The sequence below is a fragment of the Halichoeres trimaculatus genome, unplaced genomic scaffold (assembly GCF_033239565.1).
Source record: "Halichoeres trimaculatus isolate MK-OKI-2021-1 unplaced genomic scaffold, fHalTri1.1 fHalTri1_scaffold_10, whole genome shotgun sequence".
NCBI classification, from domain to species: Eukaryota; Metazoa; Chordata; class Actinopteri; order Labriformes; family Labridae; genus Halichoeres; species Halichoeres trimaculatus.
Genome location: NW_027437187.1, coordinates 33946849 through 33967368, shown reverse-complemented (window position 1 = coordinate 33967368; position 20520 = coordinate 33946849). Strand labels below are relative to the sequence as shown.

The window sequence follows — 20520 nt, the reverse complement described above, 5'->3', positions numbered from 1 at the left end:
AGGGGGTAGGAAAATGAGAGAAAGAAAACAGAAAGAAGAAAGTAAGAAGAGTGCAGAAAATTCAGGAAAGAGCGGAAGGAAGGTAGAAAGAAGGAAACTTGGGAGGAGGTAGGGAAAGGAAGGAAGGAAGTAATGAAAAAAAAAGGACTGAGAAAGAAAGCACAGAAGAAATGAAGGAAGGACATAAGAAAAGGAAGAATGGAGGGAATGAGGGCTGAACCTGACTCCTGATCTGAATCATTCTCACTGCCTGGTCCGTTCTTTACCTGAAAAGGAGAGAAAGGAGAGTTGATCTTTGTAAAACATTAAAAAAAACAAACAGTTTGTCTCGGCCTGATGTTTTTTTTCTGGTGTCGGTCAAACGTAAACAAAGCTGAAGGGACAAACTAACAGAGACAGGAGCAGAGAGCAGGACGGATAAAACAGGAGAGACAGAGAGACTGAACTCCAGAGCAGAGCGCTCTTTATCCACTGAGGAGGAGGAATCAATAACCACACACACACACACACACACACACACACACACACACACACACACACACACACACACACACACACACACACACACACACACACACACACACACACACACACACACGCTGAGCACACTCCAGCAGTGAGAGGCCGCTCTAATAATAAAGAGGCAAAGCGATAGAGCCACACAGAGATAAAGGAAAAGACTGGAAAAGAAAAGAGAAACAGATGATTTAGACCAACAATCACACTCCTCGTTTGTTTGTTTGTTCGTTAACACTCACGTCGTCTCATTCATCTTCATCCTGCGTGACGTGTATTAATCAGAGTTTAACAGCGTTATCGATCAGGGGCCTGGGCTCAGCGGTGCGTTTTCCATCGAGCTGTGTTGGAGCAAACCTTTAAACATGACTATTGATCGTCTGAATGACTCTTTTCTGGCCGGTGTTCCTGCTCTCTCCGTGGATTCAGGCCGGATGTTACAGCAGCAGCTCTGGAGGAGCTCCTCGCTCTGAGTACGAGCTCACACCAGAGGCAGCAGCGGCCTACGGCTGGTGAAAAATGTCCCTCAGACAGGTTTGGGCTTCATGCTCAGAAGTCTGAGCTCATGTCAGATCGCCTGAGCGCTTTTCAGTGAAACTCAAAGAAAGCAGCGTCTAACTGTGATCTTATTTCAGTGAATTTGGCATTTCCAAATCTTGTTTTTCTGCAGGCGGTCAGAGAGGGAAGCCTGATTTAAAGATAAACTGTGTAAACCCAGAGAGTGAAGGCTGTTTGGTCATCAGAGGAAAAATCAAAACAGTCAGATCTTGAACATTTCCCCAGTTTTTATCAATTAGTCACAAACAGAATCTGTTTCTGATTCACTGAGGACAAAGAAAAGATGGCATCAGTGTTATTTGTCAACATCTTTCTTTCTTTCTTTCTTTCTTTCTTTCTTTCTTTCTTTCTTTCTTTCTTTCTTTCTTTCTTTCTGTCTTTTTTGCTACTGTTTTTCTCTTAATATTTCTTTTTCTTCCAATCATGCTTTCTTCCTTTCCGTTTATCCCCAATTCCTTTCCTTTTTCCTTGTTCCTTCCTTCCTTCCTTCCTTCCTTCCTTCCTTCCTAACTATTTCTAATTCATCCTGACCTTTTTCTGTCATGCTTCTTTCTTTCCCTCCTTTTTCATCCTCCCCCTCCTCCTTCTTCTTTCTTTTTCTTTGTCTCTTCTTGTCCTTCATTTGTCCTTCAGTCTTCCTTTTCTTTATTTTTCTTCCTTTCTTAGTATTCCCTGCCCTTTTCCCTTTTTCTTCACTCCTCCTTTGTTTCTTCCAGCCTGTCTTTGCAGCCCTCTTCTTTTCTGTACTTCATTCTTTCTTTTCTTTCCTACTTCCTTTCTTCCTTTTCTTCTTTGATTGTTGATTCATTTCTTCTTCCTTCCTTTCCTTCTTTTCTTTTCATCTTTCCTTTCCTTCCTTTCTTCCTTTCTTCAATGTTTGTTCATTCCTTTCATTCTTCCTTCTTTTCCTTCTTTTCTTTCTTCCTCGCCTTTCATCTTTCCTTTCCTTTCTATCTTCCTTTTCTTCTTTCCTAGCTTTTTGCCCTTTTCTTCACTCCCCGTTCATTCTTTTTATTCTTCTTTCCTTTTTTTCATTTCCTTTTTTCATTTCCTTTCTGTGCTTCCTTCCTTCCTTCCTTCCTCACCTTCATATCTTATCTTTCTTTCTTTCTTTCTTTCTTTCTTTCTTTCTTTCTTTCTTTCTTTCTACTTTTTCTGTAATTTTTATTTCCATCCATTTTTTCTTCTTCCTTCCCTCCATACCTTCTTCCCTTTCTTCATTTTTTCTTCTTCTTTCCTTTCTAACCTTGCTTCCTTTCCTTCTGTTTTTTAACTTCCTCCCTTCATCCTATCTTCCCTCATTGGTTCCTGTCTTCCTTCTCCTTCTTTCCTTCCTTGCTTTTTGTCTTTTTTTCTAATTCCCACCTTTCCTTTCATGCTTCTCTTTTTCTTTTCTTTTCTTAATCCTTCCCTTCTTCCTTCTTCTTCTTTTTGTTCTTTGTTCCTTCTTGTCCTTCATTTGTCCTTTAGGCTTCCTTTCTTTTCCTCTCCCTTTATTAGTTTTTCCTGCCTTTTTCCCTTTTTCTTTATTCCTTCTTTTGTTTCTTCCAGTCTGTATTTGGGGCCCTCTTCCTCTCTTAACTTCATTCTTCCTTCTTTTCTTCCTTTCTTTATTTCATCCTTCCTTCCTTCCTTCCCTTCATCCTTACTTTGTTGCTATTATCCTGTCTTTCATTCCTCAGTCCTTCTTTCCTTCCTTTTTCCCTGGTTTCATTGTTGGTTCATTCATTTCTTCTTCCTTCCTTACCTTCTTTCTTTCTACGTTTCTTTCTGTCTTTCCTTTCCTATCTTTCTTCTTTACCTCCATTGTTTGTTCATTCCTTTTATTCCTTCCTTTCTTTTTCTTCCTTCCTTGCTTTCTCTCTTTCCTTTCCTTTCTTTCTTCCTTTTCTTATTGTTGAATTCTTTTCTTTTATCTTTCCTTTCCATCTTTTCTGTCTTTCCTTTCCTTTACTCTTTGATCACTCCTTTCATTCTTCTTTCCTTTCTTTTATTTTATTGCATTTCTTTCTTTCTTTTTTTCTTTCTTTCTTTCTTTCTTTCTTTCTTTTTTTCTTTCTTTCTTTTCTCTTTCTTTCTTTCTTTCTTTTTTTCTTTCTTTCTTTCTTTCTTTCTTTCTTTCTTTCTTTCTTTCTTTCTTTCTTTCTTTCTTTCTTTCTTTCTTTCTTTCTTTTAGGTTAAACTGTTTTTAGTTGCTAACTGTATCAGGGTTTCTTGTGAAGCTTCATGTTCGTGTTTTGATGGTTTCTGTTTTCCAGTCTCTGTCACGTGTGTTAGAATCAGCTGAGGCAGTTTTAAAGTTGCTGTTTTGTTTTTCTGGTTTCAGGTGAAACGTGGTTGAAACGCTGTTGAATCGTCTTTCTTTAAGGTGCTTTTCTGTGTTTTATGTTGCTCCAGCCTCTGGTGCTCCTTGGATTGGGCCTTGAGTGTCTCTTTGAAGCTTTCTCCTCTTCGTGTAAAGTGAGCGGTCTCTCTTTGAAGACACCTCTGGTGTCTGCTGTAAAATAACCCGTTTGCAGCTGTTTCTTTGTGTTTCTCTCTCGCTCCCGTCGAGTGAAGTGGTTTGTGTTCAGTTAACCTCCAGCCAACCAGCTTTGGCCTGCAGGTGTGAACGCGTCTCATCTCTCTGGGGTTTAATTGACCCAGTAAAACTGTGTCTGGGGGGAGCTGGGTTGCCAAGTTTGGTGCAGATTCTGCTGCTGTGAGCTGCCTTGCCCACAGGCTCTTTGGCAGTGCGGTAAGTAGGTCTGAATGCCATCTGCTCGGTCCAGCTCCAGCCTGTGGAGCAGCTCCAGAGACACCAGACGGCCACGGAGTGACAGAGGATTTAATTGGACTGAATTATTCATCAGAACAGTCGTTATTTACTCAAATGATTCCTTCCCTTTGTCTTTTCTGATCTCTCTTTTTATCGTGGGCAGGGTTCGACAGGGCAACTTCTACTTAACTCTAATTTGGACCATAGTTTATTAAGACTTGAAACTTGAGATTGAGACGGTCATCTGAAGAAGAACATGTTACAAAGGGGTTAAACTTCTGTGGTTTTATCTGCTTCTTTTTTCTAACCTCCACCTCTTTCTTCTTCTTCTCAGATCTGACTATGAGATGGAGTTCGACAGATACCACGATGGCCACTACAACAGGTACTACACACCTTTTATCTGATCTTTGTTTTATGTTTGTTACTGCACATACATCCATCAGACGTTGGGTTAAGCCACTGCCATTGTTCTTCACGACTTCTGCCCCTTTAAGACTCCCGGCTCCACAAACCCACTTCCCTCTGATTGGCCAGCCCTCTGGAAGCCTGTCAGTGTGGATAGACACACAGCTATGGGCAGACCTTGGTGATTGAGGCCTGTCTCTCTAACTTTAGTAAAGCAGTAACGAGATCCATATGTGATGACCTCATAACTTCAGCAAGTCTTGCTGAAGTTGGCCCCCCAATGGTCCCTGACCCGGGCCACTTCCACCAGCTCCTCTGGGGGGATACCAAGACGTTCCTAGGCCAGTCCAGAGATATAATCTCCCCTCCCAGTTAGACATGCCCGAAACACCTCCTGAGCGAGGCGTCCAGGAATCATCCTCACCAGATGCCCGGACCACCTCATCTGGCTCCTCTCGATGCGGATGTCCGAGCTCTGAACCCTATCCCTAAGGCTGAGCCCAGACACCCTGCAGAGGAAACTCATTTCAGCCGCTTGTATCCACGATCTTCTTCTTTTGGTCACAACCCACAGCTCGTGGCCATAGGTGAGGGTTGGAACGTAGATTGACCGGTAAATTGAGAGCTCTCTCTTCACCACAACAGACCAGTATAGTGTCCCCATCACCCCAACCCGTCTGTCAATCTCTCGCTGCATTTTCCCCTCACTCGTGAACAAGACCCTGAGATACTTGAACTCCTCCACTTGGGGCAAAGACTCTCTCCCAAACCTGGAGTGGGCAGTCCACCCTTTTCTGATCTTCATCCCAGCTGCTTCACACTCGGCTGCAAACCGCCCCAGTGTGAGCTGGAGGTCAGTGTTCGATGAGGCCAACAGGACCACATCACCCGCAAAAAGCAGAGCTTGTAACATAAGAGTTATAAGCTCTCTGACTGAGAGGAAGAGAAACAGAGTCGAACCTAACCCTGTTCAATACGTTCACTGAACGGCAGTCAGTGAGTGATTTGTGTCTGAGCTGCCGTTCAGCACCTTCAGTAAACCCCAGTCAGTGAGTGATTTGTTTCAGAGGCAGAGCTATCGTTCAGTTCCTTAAGTGAACAACAGTCAGTGACGTATTCTTGTAGGAGTTTCTGTTCAGTTCATCCAGTGAACGACTGAATGACTGGAGGTGAGGTGGAGGTGCAAAAACATCTCAGATCGAAATTGAGACTGTGGTCAGTGACTGTATATGTATGTCATATATAATAAAATATTTTCTACTTCCTTTATTTTGGAGACACAGGGACATTTAGGAGGTCTAGAAAGACAGATACTAGATAGTAAAGGCCCATTCCTCATCCCTTTTTGTAAGAAAAAGTATCCATCCTTTTCAAACCACTGTTACTGTTACTGCTCTCATACTTCCATGCGTCTGATATTTCGGCATTGCTGTTAACCAAAAGAGTTGAATGAAAAAAATCGTTATACAATATATCCAGATTTTTTGTTTGTTAATACCAAAACTGTGATTCTTTGTCAAACAAAACGTTTCAAATTCTTTATTTCAGTCTTTGTTCATAAAATGGATTGGAAAAAAAAGTTACCACTTTTGTCCAGCAGAGGGTGATGTTCCTCTCTCTGTATTTTATGGGAAAATGTGGCTCCTGATAAAGTCTGTAAACATTATTATCATCATTTAACCTTTTCACATGGTCTGGTTTTAAAAGGGCAAACTAAAAATTGCCAAAAGTATAAATATGGAAAAATCGCATTTTGAAAAAGAAACACGGCGACTGTTGAGGAGTTTTGCTGATGTAGCTCTAACATAAAAGACAAAAACAGAGGCAGCGTTGTTGGAGATGGTGGTTGGTGAAGCTGTTGGATACATCCCAAAAGTTCTTGAATTGTTGTTTCTTCTTTGTGTCTCACTGAAGCTACGTATCCAGTAGTAAGAGCAACACTGCCCCCACGGTTTCCTGTGGTACTGCCCCGCATAGTCTGAATCCCTAAGCTTCATGACAGAAGGCTACGTCCGTATCTGTGTCCTAGTTAGTGTTGAGCATAAAAAGGTCTTTAGGAGAAGAGCACAAAATTATGGTGAGAAACAAACGATTCTTCTCAGTTAGTGATTCAGTTCAGTTCGTTAACCCAGATGATTCAGTTTGAACTAATCGTTTTCGAACAGCACATCACTAGAATATGCAGAGGTTTAAAATCTACACACGATATATGAGTATCGTGAGTATGAGCATCCAGCATTGTTGTATCTGATGAATTTATTTGACATTTTAGAAAAACTAAGCCAGTCTGCACAGGTACGTGACTCAAGCTATGTAAGTTGTTTTCTGAAAGCATCATTAGAATAAACATAAAAACTCATTGATAGGAAAAGAGCTCAGACTGTAGATGTTTTCGGACCTGAAGCAGCAGAGCTTCACGACCCCAGATGCCACCTCAGCTCCGAGTCTGAACAGCGTCTAAATGTGTTTCCTGAATGACTCACAGTACTCATTTTCAGCTGAGAGCAGGAAATTGTCCTCCTCGATGAGCACATGAACTTCTGCTCTCCATTTGTGTCTGGCGTGCTCTCATGGCCGACAGTCTTCCTGTTTGTTGTTGGCGGCACACTCTGAGATTTGAAGACGACCTCCTCTCCTTTCAGAAGATGTTTACAGCTTCTGGGAAAGATGAAACTGTGAGTGGATCCACGTTTGACCTTTTCCTTTTCAGCTTTCAGAGAGTTGAGAGGCTGTTTGTGAGGATGAGAGCAGCTGTTATCGGTCCTCTGCTCTGCAGATTATCCTGCACGGCGACAAAAGACCAGAAAAGAAGAAGATACACTCAAAGAGATAAAAAATCAAACATGAAGAAAGTGTGTGAAAACTTAGGTGAAATCCACTCACTCAAATTTATTTAAAGAGAGGCTATGGTTATTTTTTTAAAGGCTTTATCTGTCGCCCCTGTAGTAGCTCAACATGATTAACAGCTCGGATAAAAATATATATTTTTTTCTCCCTGGTGTTTTCAGCCTCTGTCTGAAACATTTGGTTTTAGCTGCTGCCTCGTTAGACTCCCAACCCCACAAAGCCGCTTCCTTCTGATTGGCCGGTCTTCTGTAGGCCTGTCAGGGGCAAAGCTGGTGGTGGTGATGGGTCCCCTCCAATCTCTCCACCTTCCCTGCTAGGCTGTTTTAAAGATGCTGTGTGTTGTGTTTATGAGTTACCAAAAGAATGGAACGGATCCTGTGGAAAAGTGTGAGGTCTCCACAAAAAACTGCTCCCCCTGGTGGCTGGCTGCAGTATAGGTCAAAAAAATCCATCTCCCCAGTCATTCCAGATGGGCTGTGGTCAAACTTTAAAAAATTAATACACCTCGTAGAAATGCTCCTCACATCCGATTGTTGTGGTGATTTGAAGATATTATTTGGCTATCTTGAATTCAAGTCCTCAATTTTTCTGAAAAGTTTCGTTTTTATTAGTTACATGAGGTTAAAAACTAAGTTTTATGTCACGTTTAACAATGATTGACATCCGCCGTACTTGTGTATTTTTTTCTGGAATTGAAAAATATGTTGATAAAGAGAGCCAAAAAGAGATTAGACTTTATATAGAAAAACAATTAGGGCTGTCACTTTTACAAGTTAACTAGATTGATTAACCACACTGCAAATAAACACAACATTCACTCATTGGCATCTTTCAAGACCCAAATAATATTGTTTTCTATGACTGTTAACCATAGACTGTTAAAAAAAAAAAAAAAACGGTGTTCGCTTGCTCGGTTCGTAGTGAGGTCTCCACAAAAGCTGCTCCCCCTGGTGGCTGGCTGCAGTATAGGTCAAAAAATCCATCTCCCCAGTCATTCCAGATGGGCTGTGGTCAAACTTTAAAAAATTAATACACCTCGTAGAAATGTTTCTCATGTCTGATTGTTGTGGTGATTTGAAGATATCATTTGGCTGTCTTGTATTCAAGTCCTCTTTTTTTCTGAAAAGTTTTGTTTTCATTAGTTATAAGAGGTTAAAAATGAGGCTTTGTGTCATGCTTAACAGTGATTGACAGCTGCTGGAATTGTATTATATGATGAAATGAAGAGACAAGAACAGATTAGACTCTTGATAGAAAAAAAAATAAGACTATCACTTAAGCGAGTTAATTAGATTAGTTACTTACACCACAAATTAGCATGTTTTAAAAATTAAAGCGATTGACTTATTGGCTGCCAGCCATTTTCAGAGCATCTTGAACAATCTTTCAAGACCCAAATAATGTTGTCTTTGCTGACTATGTAAACACCAAAACTACCTAAGAAGATTGGACTCTTTTCCTGTTTTTGATCCAAAAAACAGACAAAAGGTACTTTTTTTTGATCACGTTTATCTCAGGCACTCCATCCTTTAATCCTCTCCATGATCTCTGTCGTCTTTTCTCATAGTTACACCGCTCTTTCTCTCTGAACTACCGCGACACATTCTCAGTTGGAGCGTGAGCAGCCTGAACTTTTCTGACTTGCAGCGTCTCGCTATGCCTCTAAGTGTGTTTCCATTACCCTTGGATATGCGCAAAATGTAAATAGCGCTATAAAAAACTAGTAATGGAAACACCTAAATTTCGAATAAAGCACTAAAATATCACCAAAAAGTTTTTACGCTTTCATGAGGTGGTTTTTGGACGTTTCGACGTTCAAATGTATCGCAAAAGCGCAATGAAAACACTTTTTCCGCAATTATATGTCACAGGATGTGACGTTCCTGGTCACATGATCACTTCTCTCAGAGTAAACAAGAGCTACAAGCTACTCAATAGCATCACACAGCTCATTGAATGTGGCTCGAGTCATTCTGAAAATCTGGATCCATAGTTTGTCGGTGAATTCATCATTTACTATCCTCTCCCAAAATTCCCTGATACGTGCCCTTTGCCACACATACAGACTTTGCCTATGAACCATCGCCGTAGTCTTCATCTCTTGTTCAAAACTATCATTGCAACCGCAGCTGATGTAAACATCACTACACCTCCACGCAACAGGTTTTGAGCGTCCATCTTTCAACTGGGAAATCTCGCAGGATATTTCATGAGAGTTACGACGCTTGTGCTTGGAACAACCTTCAACAGAAACACATTCAAAGTGCAAATATACTTGTCTCAATTTTAGGAATATTGCTTTTATTTTGCGAGAAACTGTAATGGAAACTGAGCTTCTGTCATCTCACATCTTCTCCTCATATCCATGCTGAGCTCTCATCCAAAAGAGTGCACCGCTCTCACCCACAGTAGGTTACGAGCAGGATTGACAAGCTCCTCCAGACCCTGCCTCCCCCTGCTGAAAAACATGATTTACTTCTATAGAAGTAGTAGACGGCTGTAATTGAATTGACGTCTAAAGATGTCAATGGCAGTGAACACAGAAATTTTAATATTGGCCAAAAAAAAAATGTGGATTTACAAATCTTCCTTTCTTCATATATTCATTTGCTTAGTCATGTACAAGGATTTTGTAATGTCCTAGCATTCAAATTCTTTATTCAGGGACCCTAAGCAGATATGCGATTAAAATGTGATTAATTAGATTAATTAATCAAAAATCCTGTAATTAATTAGATTAAATTTTTTAATCACCTGACAGCTCTAAAAAAATTTATATCATTATTATTGTTGTCACCAGGCTCCACTCAGATTCTCTCATAACTGACTCTGATCAGACTCTGGCTGCCAATGGTCGCTTCAAAACCGTACAATGATAAATGGCAGAGCCACCCCCCACACCATATACAGTTAATGGTTATGACTAATGTTACGAGATTATGTATAAATCCAGAAGTCGTCAGCATAACATTAAAGTCCTGTTTCTTTAAATTCAAACATCACAGCCTGAAAGAAGAGATAAAAAAAACAGTCTCCCATCAGTTGAAATGAGTTCACAGCAGCATGTGAGAGGAAACAGAAAATAACACTTTAAGAAAAAAAAAAAAACTCTTTAAACAGAATTAACACTGCTCTGATGGAGAAAACGATTACACAGCCACAACCTTCTTTTAACTAAATTACATTCAATTAAAACCTCCCTGATGCAGAAAATGGGAAACGTGTCTGTTTGTTCTCGATGTGCTCACAAACTGCTCCCATTTGTTCACATTTTGTTTCATTTGCTTCGTTTTTCTTCCGTTTTACTCCCTCTGTTTTCTAATTTTGCCCCGATAATAAAAGCAAATGAAGAAAGACGAAGGAAGACACAGATCAGGGGAACAAGAAATGAGAACAAATGTCTTTAAGAAAAGATAAGATAAGGAAGAAAGGCAGGAGAAGCACGTAACAAGAATCACAAAGAGGGCTAAAAAAGGGAGATGGATAAATAAAGAACGGATTTTACCTGAATTATAAAGCATAAATGCATGTGAAAACGTTTCTGTTCGAGCTCTGCCTCATTTTCACTGCCTGAAAACTTCCTGACAGCTCTGAAGGTGACTTTTTTCTGCACACAGAGGACTCAGCAAATTCACGACAACAGAGGAAAAAACAACAACAAACAGTCCGTCAGGAGAAATGTGCCACTACGGCAACTCGGTGTGAAAAGTCGACAAATTCAGTGAAAGCAGTTTGTTGTAAGTGATCTCCTCTTTCAATCTGTAAATTCCTCCTTCGTCAGCTGCTCTGAAAACACCTGAGCTCAAAGTACAGAGAGGAGGCTGCAGGTAAACAATAACACCACCTGACAGTTTTCTGTTTCCCTGCAAATGAGACAAACAGAGGAGGAGCTCGGATTGTTGATACTGGGAGAGCAAAGCAAATACCCATCAACAGTGACTCCCCTCAAAGAGTTAAGGAGCCAGGGGCAGGTAGGGCATACAGGTGAGCTTACATCTCTATGATCTCTTCTTTCTGCTCTCCTTTCATGAGAGTGGAGAAGCAGGGGGAGGTAGAGTGTACAGCTGATCCCATCAGGGTTGAGCTGAAGCCAAATAAGCCTCTGGGCTTGACTGTTCCTTCTATAACATCTTTCTATCGTCTTTTCAAACACTTCTCTCTACCAGTGTTGCCAACTTGGCGACTTCAAGGTCTCATATTATGCAAAAATCACTTTATTAAGTCTTTTAGTGAAATTTGTGGGTCTTTGTCTTTCCTCCCAGCCCACAAAATGTGAAATTTAATGACAAAACCTGTACTTAGTAGAGCTTGTGAATGTAAAATCCTGACCTAAAACGAGCTATTTGGATTTTGGGGATTTGTTGACGTCAGCGGTTTCCTTTTTTGACCAATCAGGAGCAAGTCTGACCTGATTGGTCCACCAGAGCAGCGGGGAAGAGAATACCAAAGTTGAAGAGCCATCACTGCTCTGTTTTTGGCTGTAAACAGCCACATGGTTCCATGCACAAGCTTCCCATCTCAGAAGACAGACTAAGTGTCTAGAGTTCATTTATCAGGAAATGTTCCAGCTACACTCAGTAAAACTGAGCATGTGTGTGCTAGTCACTTCACGGCCGACTGCTTTTCCAACTTTGGACAGTCCAACAGAGGGCTAGCCAATAGACTGGTCCTGAATCCAGGCGCATTACCAACCATCCTCCAACAAACCTGGGACCCTGGAAATGTGAGTATTTTAAATGCTGTGTGCTGTGGAGCAGATGTAAGAGCTTTTCCTCAGTGTCCCCCCTGTCTCTGTGTTAGCTTCAGGATGCTAACTTTTGCTGCGGTTAGCCTGTTGTTTTAGCCTGTAATGTTACGGTAAACGAGCTTCACTGTTTTCTAAACATTGTGCACTCGGAGCTTGTGGCGCCGCTCTCAGTGACGTGGAAGAGCGGGACGGTATCAGCGGTGGCTCATTTACATGTGAAGGCCACGCCCACTAAATCAGAGCGTTCTGAACAGAGGGGCTATGAGAGCCTGGAAACAATGCTGCTGTGCTTTATTTATTGGCTTTTTGGACCAAAACATGTTACTACCATTTCATGAAGACATCAATTATCCATATTAAACTGCAGAAAAGGAGCAGAATATGAGACCTTTAATCACAACAGATTTTTCTATCATGTCTGAAAAACTCTGCCACATATGTGTTTGGCATGCTTTGAGCAACACTTATCAGTGGATTTGGCCTGTTACATGTAAAGTAGTTTAAGAACGAAGGATGGGGGATTTTTGAAAAAGGGGGGCGGAAGAAGGATGTAGAGCATACAGCCTGGCCTTATAGAGGCTGTCACTATCATTTTTCTAATGTTTAATATTCATAGGCATGATTTATTTTCTTGTGTTACCTTTGGACACTGTTAACTGCCATGAGTCCTGCTGTAGTCGACATGGATCACAGATATTTGGCTGTGTGTGTTATATAACATCAGATTATCGTATTGTTCCGTCCTACACTGGTACAAAGGTAAAAGTCATGCAGGACGAATGTGATCACATCATTTTAACACAGCATGAACTTCATGATGCTCCACTGAAGTCAGCCTCTGTTAGAGAAAAGATGATTCGCTTTGATTTGACGTAAACACACAAAGATCCTCTCACAACAAAAAGCTGGTGCACAAACTAACACCCTCTGACAGTTTGTTGTCAGCAGGACGCAGCGGGATTAACGGGTGTAAAAAGTAATGAAAATCTGTCACTCTGAGTCTCTTCCGCTTTGTCGCTTTATGTAAAACTCCCCAACAGTGTTTGTCTGGATGGAACAGAGGATTTGACTCCTCCATCCGGCAGCAGAGCAATATTTCCAGCACGCCGTCTCCTCTGAAATCCTGCAGGAATGATCTGGAGTGTTTAATTTTTCCTGGCGAATTACACAGCCTCAGTGTGTGAGGGAAACTCCATCACACAGCAGCCTGTAAATATTTACAGGTGTTTATCTGCCAGGCTGCGGATTATCAGCTTAGCGAGGTACAGTAGCCCTCTTCGACCAGCACACGCACACTAACACACACTCACATAGCACCCTGCTGTGTTTGTGTGTGTGTGTGAGGCTGCAGGGACAAACAGCAGGAGGTCTAAATGTGTGTGTGTGATGATCACTCGGGCTCACAAATCTAAAAAGTTGCTGATGGTATGTTAATCCTCTGCTGTGCTCAGTCGCTGCAGTAAACTTCCGAGGACACAAAAAGCGCCAGAGAAAGACGGAAAAACACTCAAACTCTTTAAGAAGGAGATAAAAATAGAGACTGTATAAGAAGAGGCAGAGTCAGAGCTGCAGGCTGGGGAACTTTTGTTCCTTTGAAGGAAGTTTTTCAGTATTTTTAGCCTCTTTTTAACCTGGAAAAAGATTCATTTCTGCAATTTTTAAATACACTTTAATGCAATCATTTCAAACTTTTTGCTTTCACAATTAATGCTTGTTGCAGATTTCAGTGCAAACTTTATTTAGCAAACAACAGGCTGTAAACAAAATGTCTGTCAAGGAAATTAGGTGAGTATTGTCAAAGCTTTCTGGGACTTTAAGGGTTTTCAGAGACAACATTCAAACTGGGCTCCTCCTCCTTGGCTCAGTGCCAGCAGCAGCCCACACCCACAGCTTCCGAGTGGAGCTGCGTAAACACACTCACTAGCCCAGCAACCACCTGTAGCATTGCGTTTCTACCCCAAAGACTTGAGGCTGTGCACCTCACTTAGCATGTTAGCACAAGCTAATCACAGGTATTTGAGTCACACCTGGTTAGCAAAAAGCTAACTTGCTCTTCGTCCTGTGGTGCTCTCCAAGTTCCTGAAAGTGAGTGAAAGACCCTTGTTTAGGAAAAGCTTTATCTGTTTGGTGTCTGGTTTCGCTTTGGTTGGCAATCAAAAAATCAACATCCAGGCAGAGGAGGGAGGCTGAGGCAGACACAGACACTGACACACATGTAAAGATGCACAGACGAGACGAATGAGCAGGATTAGTCCTGGAATTTTATTTACAGACCCTACCTTTAAGCTAACGGCAGCATAGATTAAAAAAACTGTGACGTACATTTTTGACTTTATAGTGATACTCCAGGATGGAACAAGTTGGGTCCTATCACAAGGTTTAGGGCAGAAATTACCCCTACAGCAGTGTTTTTGTGCAGCGGAAGCCCAGGGCGCACGCACAAAAAACACCCCCTCCCTGCTCCTCTGCCGGTTTCCTCTGCACTCAGACGGGACCATATTTTACTTGATCAAAAACACAAATAAACGGACTCCCACAGAAAAAATCTGATATGGGTCTGCATTCACGCTTTATTTAGAGAATTTTCAGCGCGTTACTTTCACACAAAAATACCGCTAAATAAGGCTCTAGTTCTCATCGTGTCGTAAAACGGCGCTACCTCTGCTGCAGAGCCACAGCTGGCTACGAGGCGCTCGAGTGTATCAGTCCACGTGCGCGGCGTGCCAGATATAAACAAACGCAGGTAGTCTGCCAGGACAAAGAGACACGATGAGAACTAGAGCCTTATTTAGCGGTGTTTTTGTGTGAAAGGAACGCGCTGAAAATTCTCTAAATAAAGCGTGAATGCAGACCCATATCAGATTTTTTTGGTGGGAGTCCGTTTATTTGTGTTTTTGGTCAAGTAAAATATGGCCCCGTCTGAGTGCAGAGGAAACCTGCAGAGGAGCAGGGAGGGGGTGTTTGGTGCGAGCGCTCTGGGCTTCTGCTGCACTAAAACACTCCTGTAGGGGTAATTTCTGCCCTAAACCTTGTGATAGGAACCAACTTGTTCCATCCTGGAGTATCACTTTAAACGAAGTGTTGTATGTCTGAGTTTAATTGTAAGACTTTTGTCTTATTAAGTTCTTATGAATGAGTGTTTTTCCTTCTCTCTGTGCTACGTCCACTAGCTTAGCTGCTCTGATTAGCTTCCACTCGCTATCGTCAACACACAAAGTCACTTGCGCACTGGATGCGCTGTGATTGGCTATGCGCACTTTGCGCCCAGAAACATCCCAAAACATCAAGATACAGTCAGAGGAGGGTGTGGAGGCAGACACAGACACAGACACACATGTATAAGGGGTGGATATATATGATTTTTTTTTTTTTTTTTTTTTTTTGACAGAATCAAAATCAGGAATCCTTCTCAATTTTTTTTTTCTCAAAATCAAATTCTTCATTTCATTCTTTGTTTTTAAACTGGATTAGAAAAAAAGTTCCACTTTTCTCCAGCAGAGGGCGAAATGTTTCTCTCTGACTCACGTGATGTGCATTTTATGGGAAAATATAGCTCCTGCCTGTAGACATTATCACCATTATTTAACTTTTTCACATGGTCTGGTTTTAAAAAAAACAAGCCAAAAATTGTAAATATTGAAGAATCGCAATCTAAATCAAATCGGCGCCCCAAAACATGTACAGAGGCCCGTAGGAGACGATCGAGCAGGATTATTCTTGTAAAAGTTGACATTTAATTTTTTAGGAAAATCCTGCAGACCCTACTCTTAAATAGGACCATTATTTAAGAAAGAATCAAATACAACGACCAGCAGAACCAGAATTTTTCCAACCCTGTCAGATCCAGGATCAGTCTTGCAAAGATGGATGGATGGATGTGTTTGTCACCGGTCAGAGAAATGACCACAGAGCGACTGAAAGCCTGTAAATGGCAGCTCGTGAAGAGATTAGCACCTTCCTCTGTAGAAAAAACAATAACGCCCGTAAAGCAAGCATCATGTCGTTTATTCCTAGGCGTGATATGGACTTTAATGTACATGCAAATGCATTTCTCTGCAGCTTTTCATAATAACACATTAGGTGCATGCATGTCTATTATGTGTGTGTGTTTGTGTGTGTGTTTGTGTGGCAGTGCACAAGATGAAGTGTGTTCGTGTTCCCCTGCAGTCTCTCCTCCTCCAGCTGTAGATGGATGCTCTGATAGACAGCAGAGGTTGGCAGGGAGAGGAAGGGCTGCTCCTCGTCCTCCTCATCGCCTCCTCTATCTCCCCCTGCATCAAATTGGAGCTGTCAGTCAGCTCGCAGCCGGCAGCACAACACGCTATCAGAGCGTAACAACCACACACAACAACAACATCAGCGCCTCTGAAGAGAAGGAGCAGGCAGAGCAGGAGGCGCTGGGAGAAGAAGAAACGTGGGATTATGTGATGAAGTGAAATCAGTGCAGGTTATCCCTTTTGATAAGATAAATTATTCTGTCCTTCACAAAGTTGGAGCTCACCTCCAGCAGGTAGCACAGCCCGGCGGAGGGACAGCTGTGCTGCAGGTTTAAGAGCAAATTCACTTTCAGATGACTTTCAGGCGCAGCTACATCATCATGTTGGAGCTTTCATTCTTAATTAATTTCCTTATAGATCATTTTAATACTTTAATAACGAATTAAGGAGGTTTTCTTCAAGGTGAGCGGGTTATTAGAAGGAGCAGAGAGGTAGAGGAGCTTTCATGGGATCAAAACCAACAATATATATATTGAGGAATAGTCTGTGTTTTATTTTAATTCTCTTTTTACTTAAAAAACTGCATCATTATATCACTTATTTGATACATCTTAGATACAATTTTTCCTTTTTTTCTGTTCCCCTGTCATTCATTTTTAATAGTTATAACATGGATTAGATACAAAAAAGGCAAAAAATAATTGAAACATTAAATAATAAAATATATATATATATATATATATAAATAATAATATAACACATTAGAGCCACTGTACTAAGGTGCTTTTTCTTTTTCTTTTTTTTCAGTGGGGTGGGCAGATGATGTCAGCCTGGAATGAAAACAAGCCGAAATAAAACAGGAGTAACAAGGTTATTTTTAAAATGTAGGGGGTAGAAGGTACAGATATATGTCTAAAAATGTAAAGAGAAGAAGTAAAAAGTCAGCTAAAAAAATAGGTACTCCAATACAATAGAATAGAACTTAAATGTCATTATAACAAGTACAACAAAATTGAAGTCACAGCAGCAATCAAGAAAACAAAAGTAAGAAAGTGTATAGAAAGTGCAAAAAGCTCCCTAAGAAAATAGATGCTGACAGCTTGTCCATCATTGTCCAGTCAGCCAGCCTCCACCTCCACAGGGTCCAGGACTGAGCTTCTTCAGCAGTCTGTTCAGTCTCTGTCTCCTGGATCCTGTCTGCTCACAGCAGGTGAAGTTCTTCCAATGTGGCGTTGGTGTCTGATGTTAGCTCTGTTAGCCATGTCTGTGAATAGCATGATGCTACTCTGCCTTCTGGTATTCCCTCTGTTGCTGGGTTAGCACAGCTAGCTCGTCCATCTTATTGGAGATAGATCTTACGTTCCCAATAACGATGGATGGAAGGACAGGTCTATGTCGTCACTTCTTAGCTCACACCTGAGAACCAGCACGTCGTACTCACCTCCTTCTCCTCACCTTGTGGGGAAACATCCGGCCTTGCACTAGTTAGCATTGACATGCTACAGACTGCTTACAGCTGAGTTCACATGTAAACAATGCAGCCATGGATACATGTAGGATCTCCAGACAAACACAGGAGAAGAGTAGTAAAAATATCACTGAAGCCACAAAAAGTTTGAGCCAAACAAATGAGCCAAACAAAGTAATGATCCACTATGGCATCCATAGCCAACAGGGCGGCGCCTAGCAGTAAAGTATAGATACCCAAAATTTTCTACTTAAGTAAAGTAACAAAGTATTTTTGCTTTTTTACTTGACACCTCTGCTTAAGTTCAAGAAATCTTTGCTTAAGATTTAAAATTTCAGACAAATATTTAGTCTTAGAATAAAACTAAATGTTTAGTATCCGGACATTAAAATTTAGAGAAAAACATTGAACATTAATTTGTAATATTTGATAAATATATTTCACAAATATTTCTCTAAATCTAAATTAAAGGTGATGTTTTTAGAGCTTAATGTGGAGAAATGTTATTTGCTTGATGCCCCATAAGAAGTGGTTTGTAGAGATGTTTGTACAAATCCTTTGAACACAGGCGCAGATTCAAACCTCCTTGTTGAAGCTTTGTTTTCCTGGTACGTTGAAGTAAAAATGTATGACAAGGTACACATACTTTTTACGGGACCTCTATGAGACCTTTTAAAACACGCCCAAAGGAAAATCAAGTGTCTACACTGATTAAGCAAGTTAAAGTCTTGGTTCTGTGTTTTTTTAAGAGAGCAAAATGTCAGCTCAGGATCTCGCTTGAGTGGATAATTAAGTCCCAGTCACCAAACAACCTGGAAGGACTGCAGCTTAATCCATGGAGGCCAATGTTCCTGCATAAAGTGTTCACTTAAAACTCTTGTTTTGGTCACTGACAGCCTCAGATTGTTGTGTCGAGTGAAAGCGAAGGATCCCTGAAGAGGAGGATTATTTGTGAAACAGGAATAGTTGTTAGGAAGGGTTTCTAAAAGCTGCCAGTTGACAGAAACAGGGATTTAACATCGCTGAATGTAGGAGCTGCTGATCTACCTCCGTTTATCTAAAGGCTCAAAAACCTAAAAGTAAAGAAACATTTTTAAAGAGTGTTTCTTTGTGTTTGTGCCTGTAATCGCTCATGTTCAAACTTTAATTAAAAAAACGCCCTCACAGCCGCGTCCCACGAACTGCTCTCCGTTTTGTGACGAACATAAAGACAGAGTCTGTTAATAACATAAATTACCCTCCACTTCATTACCGTGATAAAACAGTGGAAGCACAAACAAGCAGCTGCATGAGCGACGCCGCAGCCTCAGGCACTGGTGCATCATGGGATTCTGTCTCTGCTATGATTGTGTGTCTCTGTGTGTTCGCAGGGTGTTTGACTACCAGCGTGTCCCCTCCTCGGTCCCAGTGGATCCCAGTCCTGTCAAACGGCCCCGCCCTTCATCCTCCTCCTCCTCCTCTTCCTCCTCCACAGCGGCTCTGAGGATGAAGAGCAGCAGAGCGTCCAGCAGGAGCAACAACACACACACCTCCTCTTCTGACAGCAAGTGTAAGAGAGAAGCTCAGTGACACACACTTTATCTCACACACACACACACACACACACACGCGCGAGCTCAGATGTGTGTGTGGAATAAACCCCGGTCAGCGTTTTTAAAGACGTCAAAGTGAGGGGGCGGCGCACAGTCCTCAGCTGTTTGATGCTTTCCTCAAGGGCACCTCTGCAGAGCCCGGGGACTGAGCTGACACTCCTCCAGGAACCAGACTCTTCTTCCTCACTCATGTGGCCCCTCGGGTCCCCAAACCACGTCCCAAATAACTGCAGTACTGTTGCCCCTTTTGATGAAGTACAATAGTGTAACTGAAGTTTTTCTGGTGGAGGTTTTTGCTTCAGAAAGCAGCTTTTCAAAGTCATGTTAGTTTATGATTCCCTCTTTGTTAAAAGCCTGTAAATTGTTTTTTTATGATGAGCACAAATTAAAACACAAACAAACTAAATGATAAAATAAAATGTAATTATATAAAACCCATAAAGGCAGGGGTTTACGATGGACTTTGACACAAAAGAACTTTAACAGAACCCAACCCCAGAATATCAAACAGGAAAAAAGCACAACATGAAGAAAAAACCCTGAACAACATATGGAGCCAACAACAAGACCTGAGACCAGGGAGACCAGGAAGGTCAGAGAGCTCAAGAAGCTAGAGGAGTAAAAGCAATGAGATGAGACAAAAGAGACATTATTTCCATGAAAAGTAGAAAAAAAGAGAGAGGCCTCCCTCACCACTTTTTGGCCCGGAGTCTCTGTCGTAAATTTATTTTAGTGATGTGTGTGTTTGTTTTGGAATTAAATGGAGATCAGATCTTTGTTCAAGCCAACTTTTTACTGGATACAACGCACTGAGGCAAGATTTTCATCAGTACAGTTAGATAGCGATACGGTTTGAAATGTGACATCAAGCTAATGTTGTAGCAGCCGGCTATATGTAGTGCTATCGGCAGCCCGGTGCTCCGACGTATCTGTAGGCTAACATGACAAGTAAACACTGTCAGTTTGTATGTAGTTTAGTAGCTGTTTATATTTAGCACGTGTCTGTAATGTGTAACGTCAGTGAATCCTGGTTATGTCCTGCCAGTCATCTACCAATCAGAGCTAACGTAACCTCACTCTTCATTTTATTGATATACTCTCAAGTTTGAACAGACCACTGCAGAATAACTGCTGACTGTGGGTTGGAATCAACATTAGCACAAACAGCTTAGCTCCTGTGTTAGCCTTTAGCTCGTGCTCTATCTCTCCCCTGTTCATCTTTCTTCTGCTCTTCTGTCCTTTCTCTGTCTGACAGTTAGGCTCCAGTGTCCACCATCACTACAAAATTAACCACAGAAATAATTTTTAGGAGAGAGAGTTTAAAATTTGACAAACAAATTGACTGTGTTGTCTGTTGTATGTGTCTTAACAAAGGTAAAACCCTTCCATAATCGGGCAGATCTGGAAAA

The 20520-nt window shown here is 41.4% G+C and overlaps 1 protein-coding gene across 1 annotated transcript in view; it reads left to right on the top strand.

The window, feature by feature from the left end:
- LOC141796813 (uncharacterized) overlaps window positions 1-20520 on the top strand; it is a 53875-nt gene that overhangs the window by 16793 nt on the left and 16562 nt on the right. The window contains exons 3-4 of the mRNA XM_074678084.1: window positions 4167-4217; window positions 18890-19068. Coding sequence (XP_074534185.1) covers window positions 4167-4217; window positions 18890-19068 — 230 coding nt within the window. The remainder of the gene's footprint in view (window positions 1-4166; window positions 4218-18889; window positions 19069-20520) is intronic.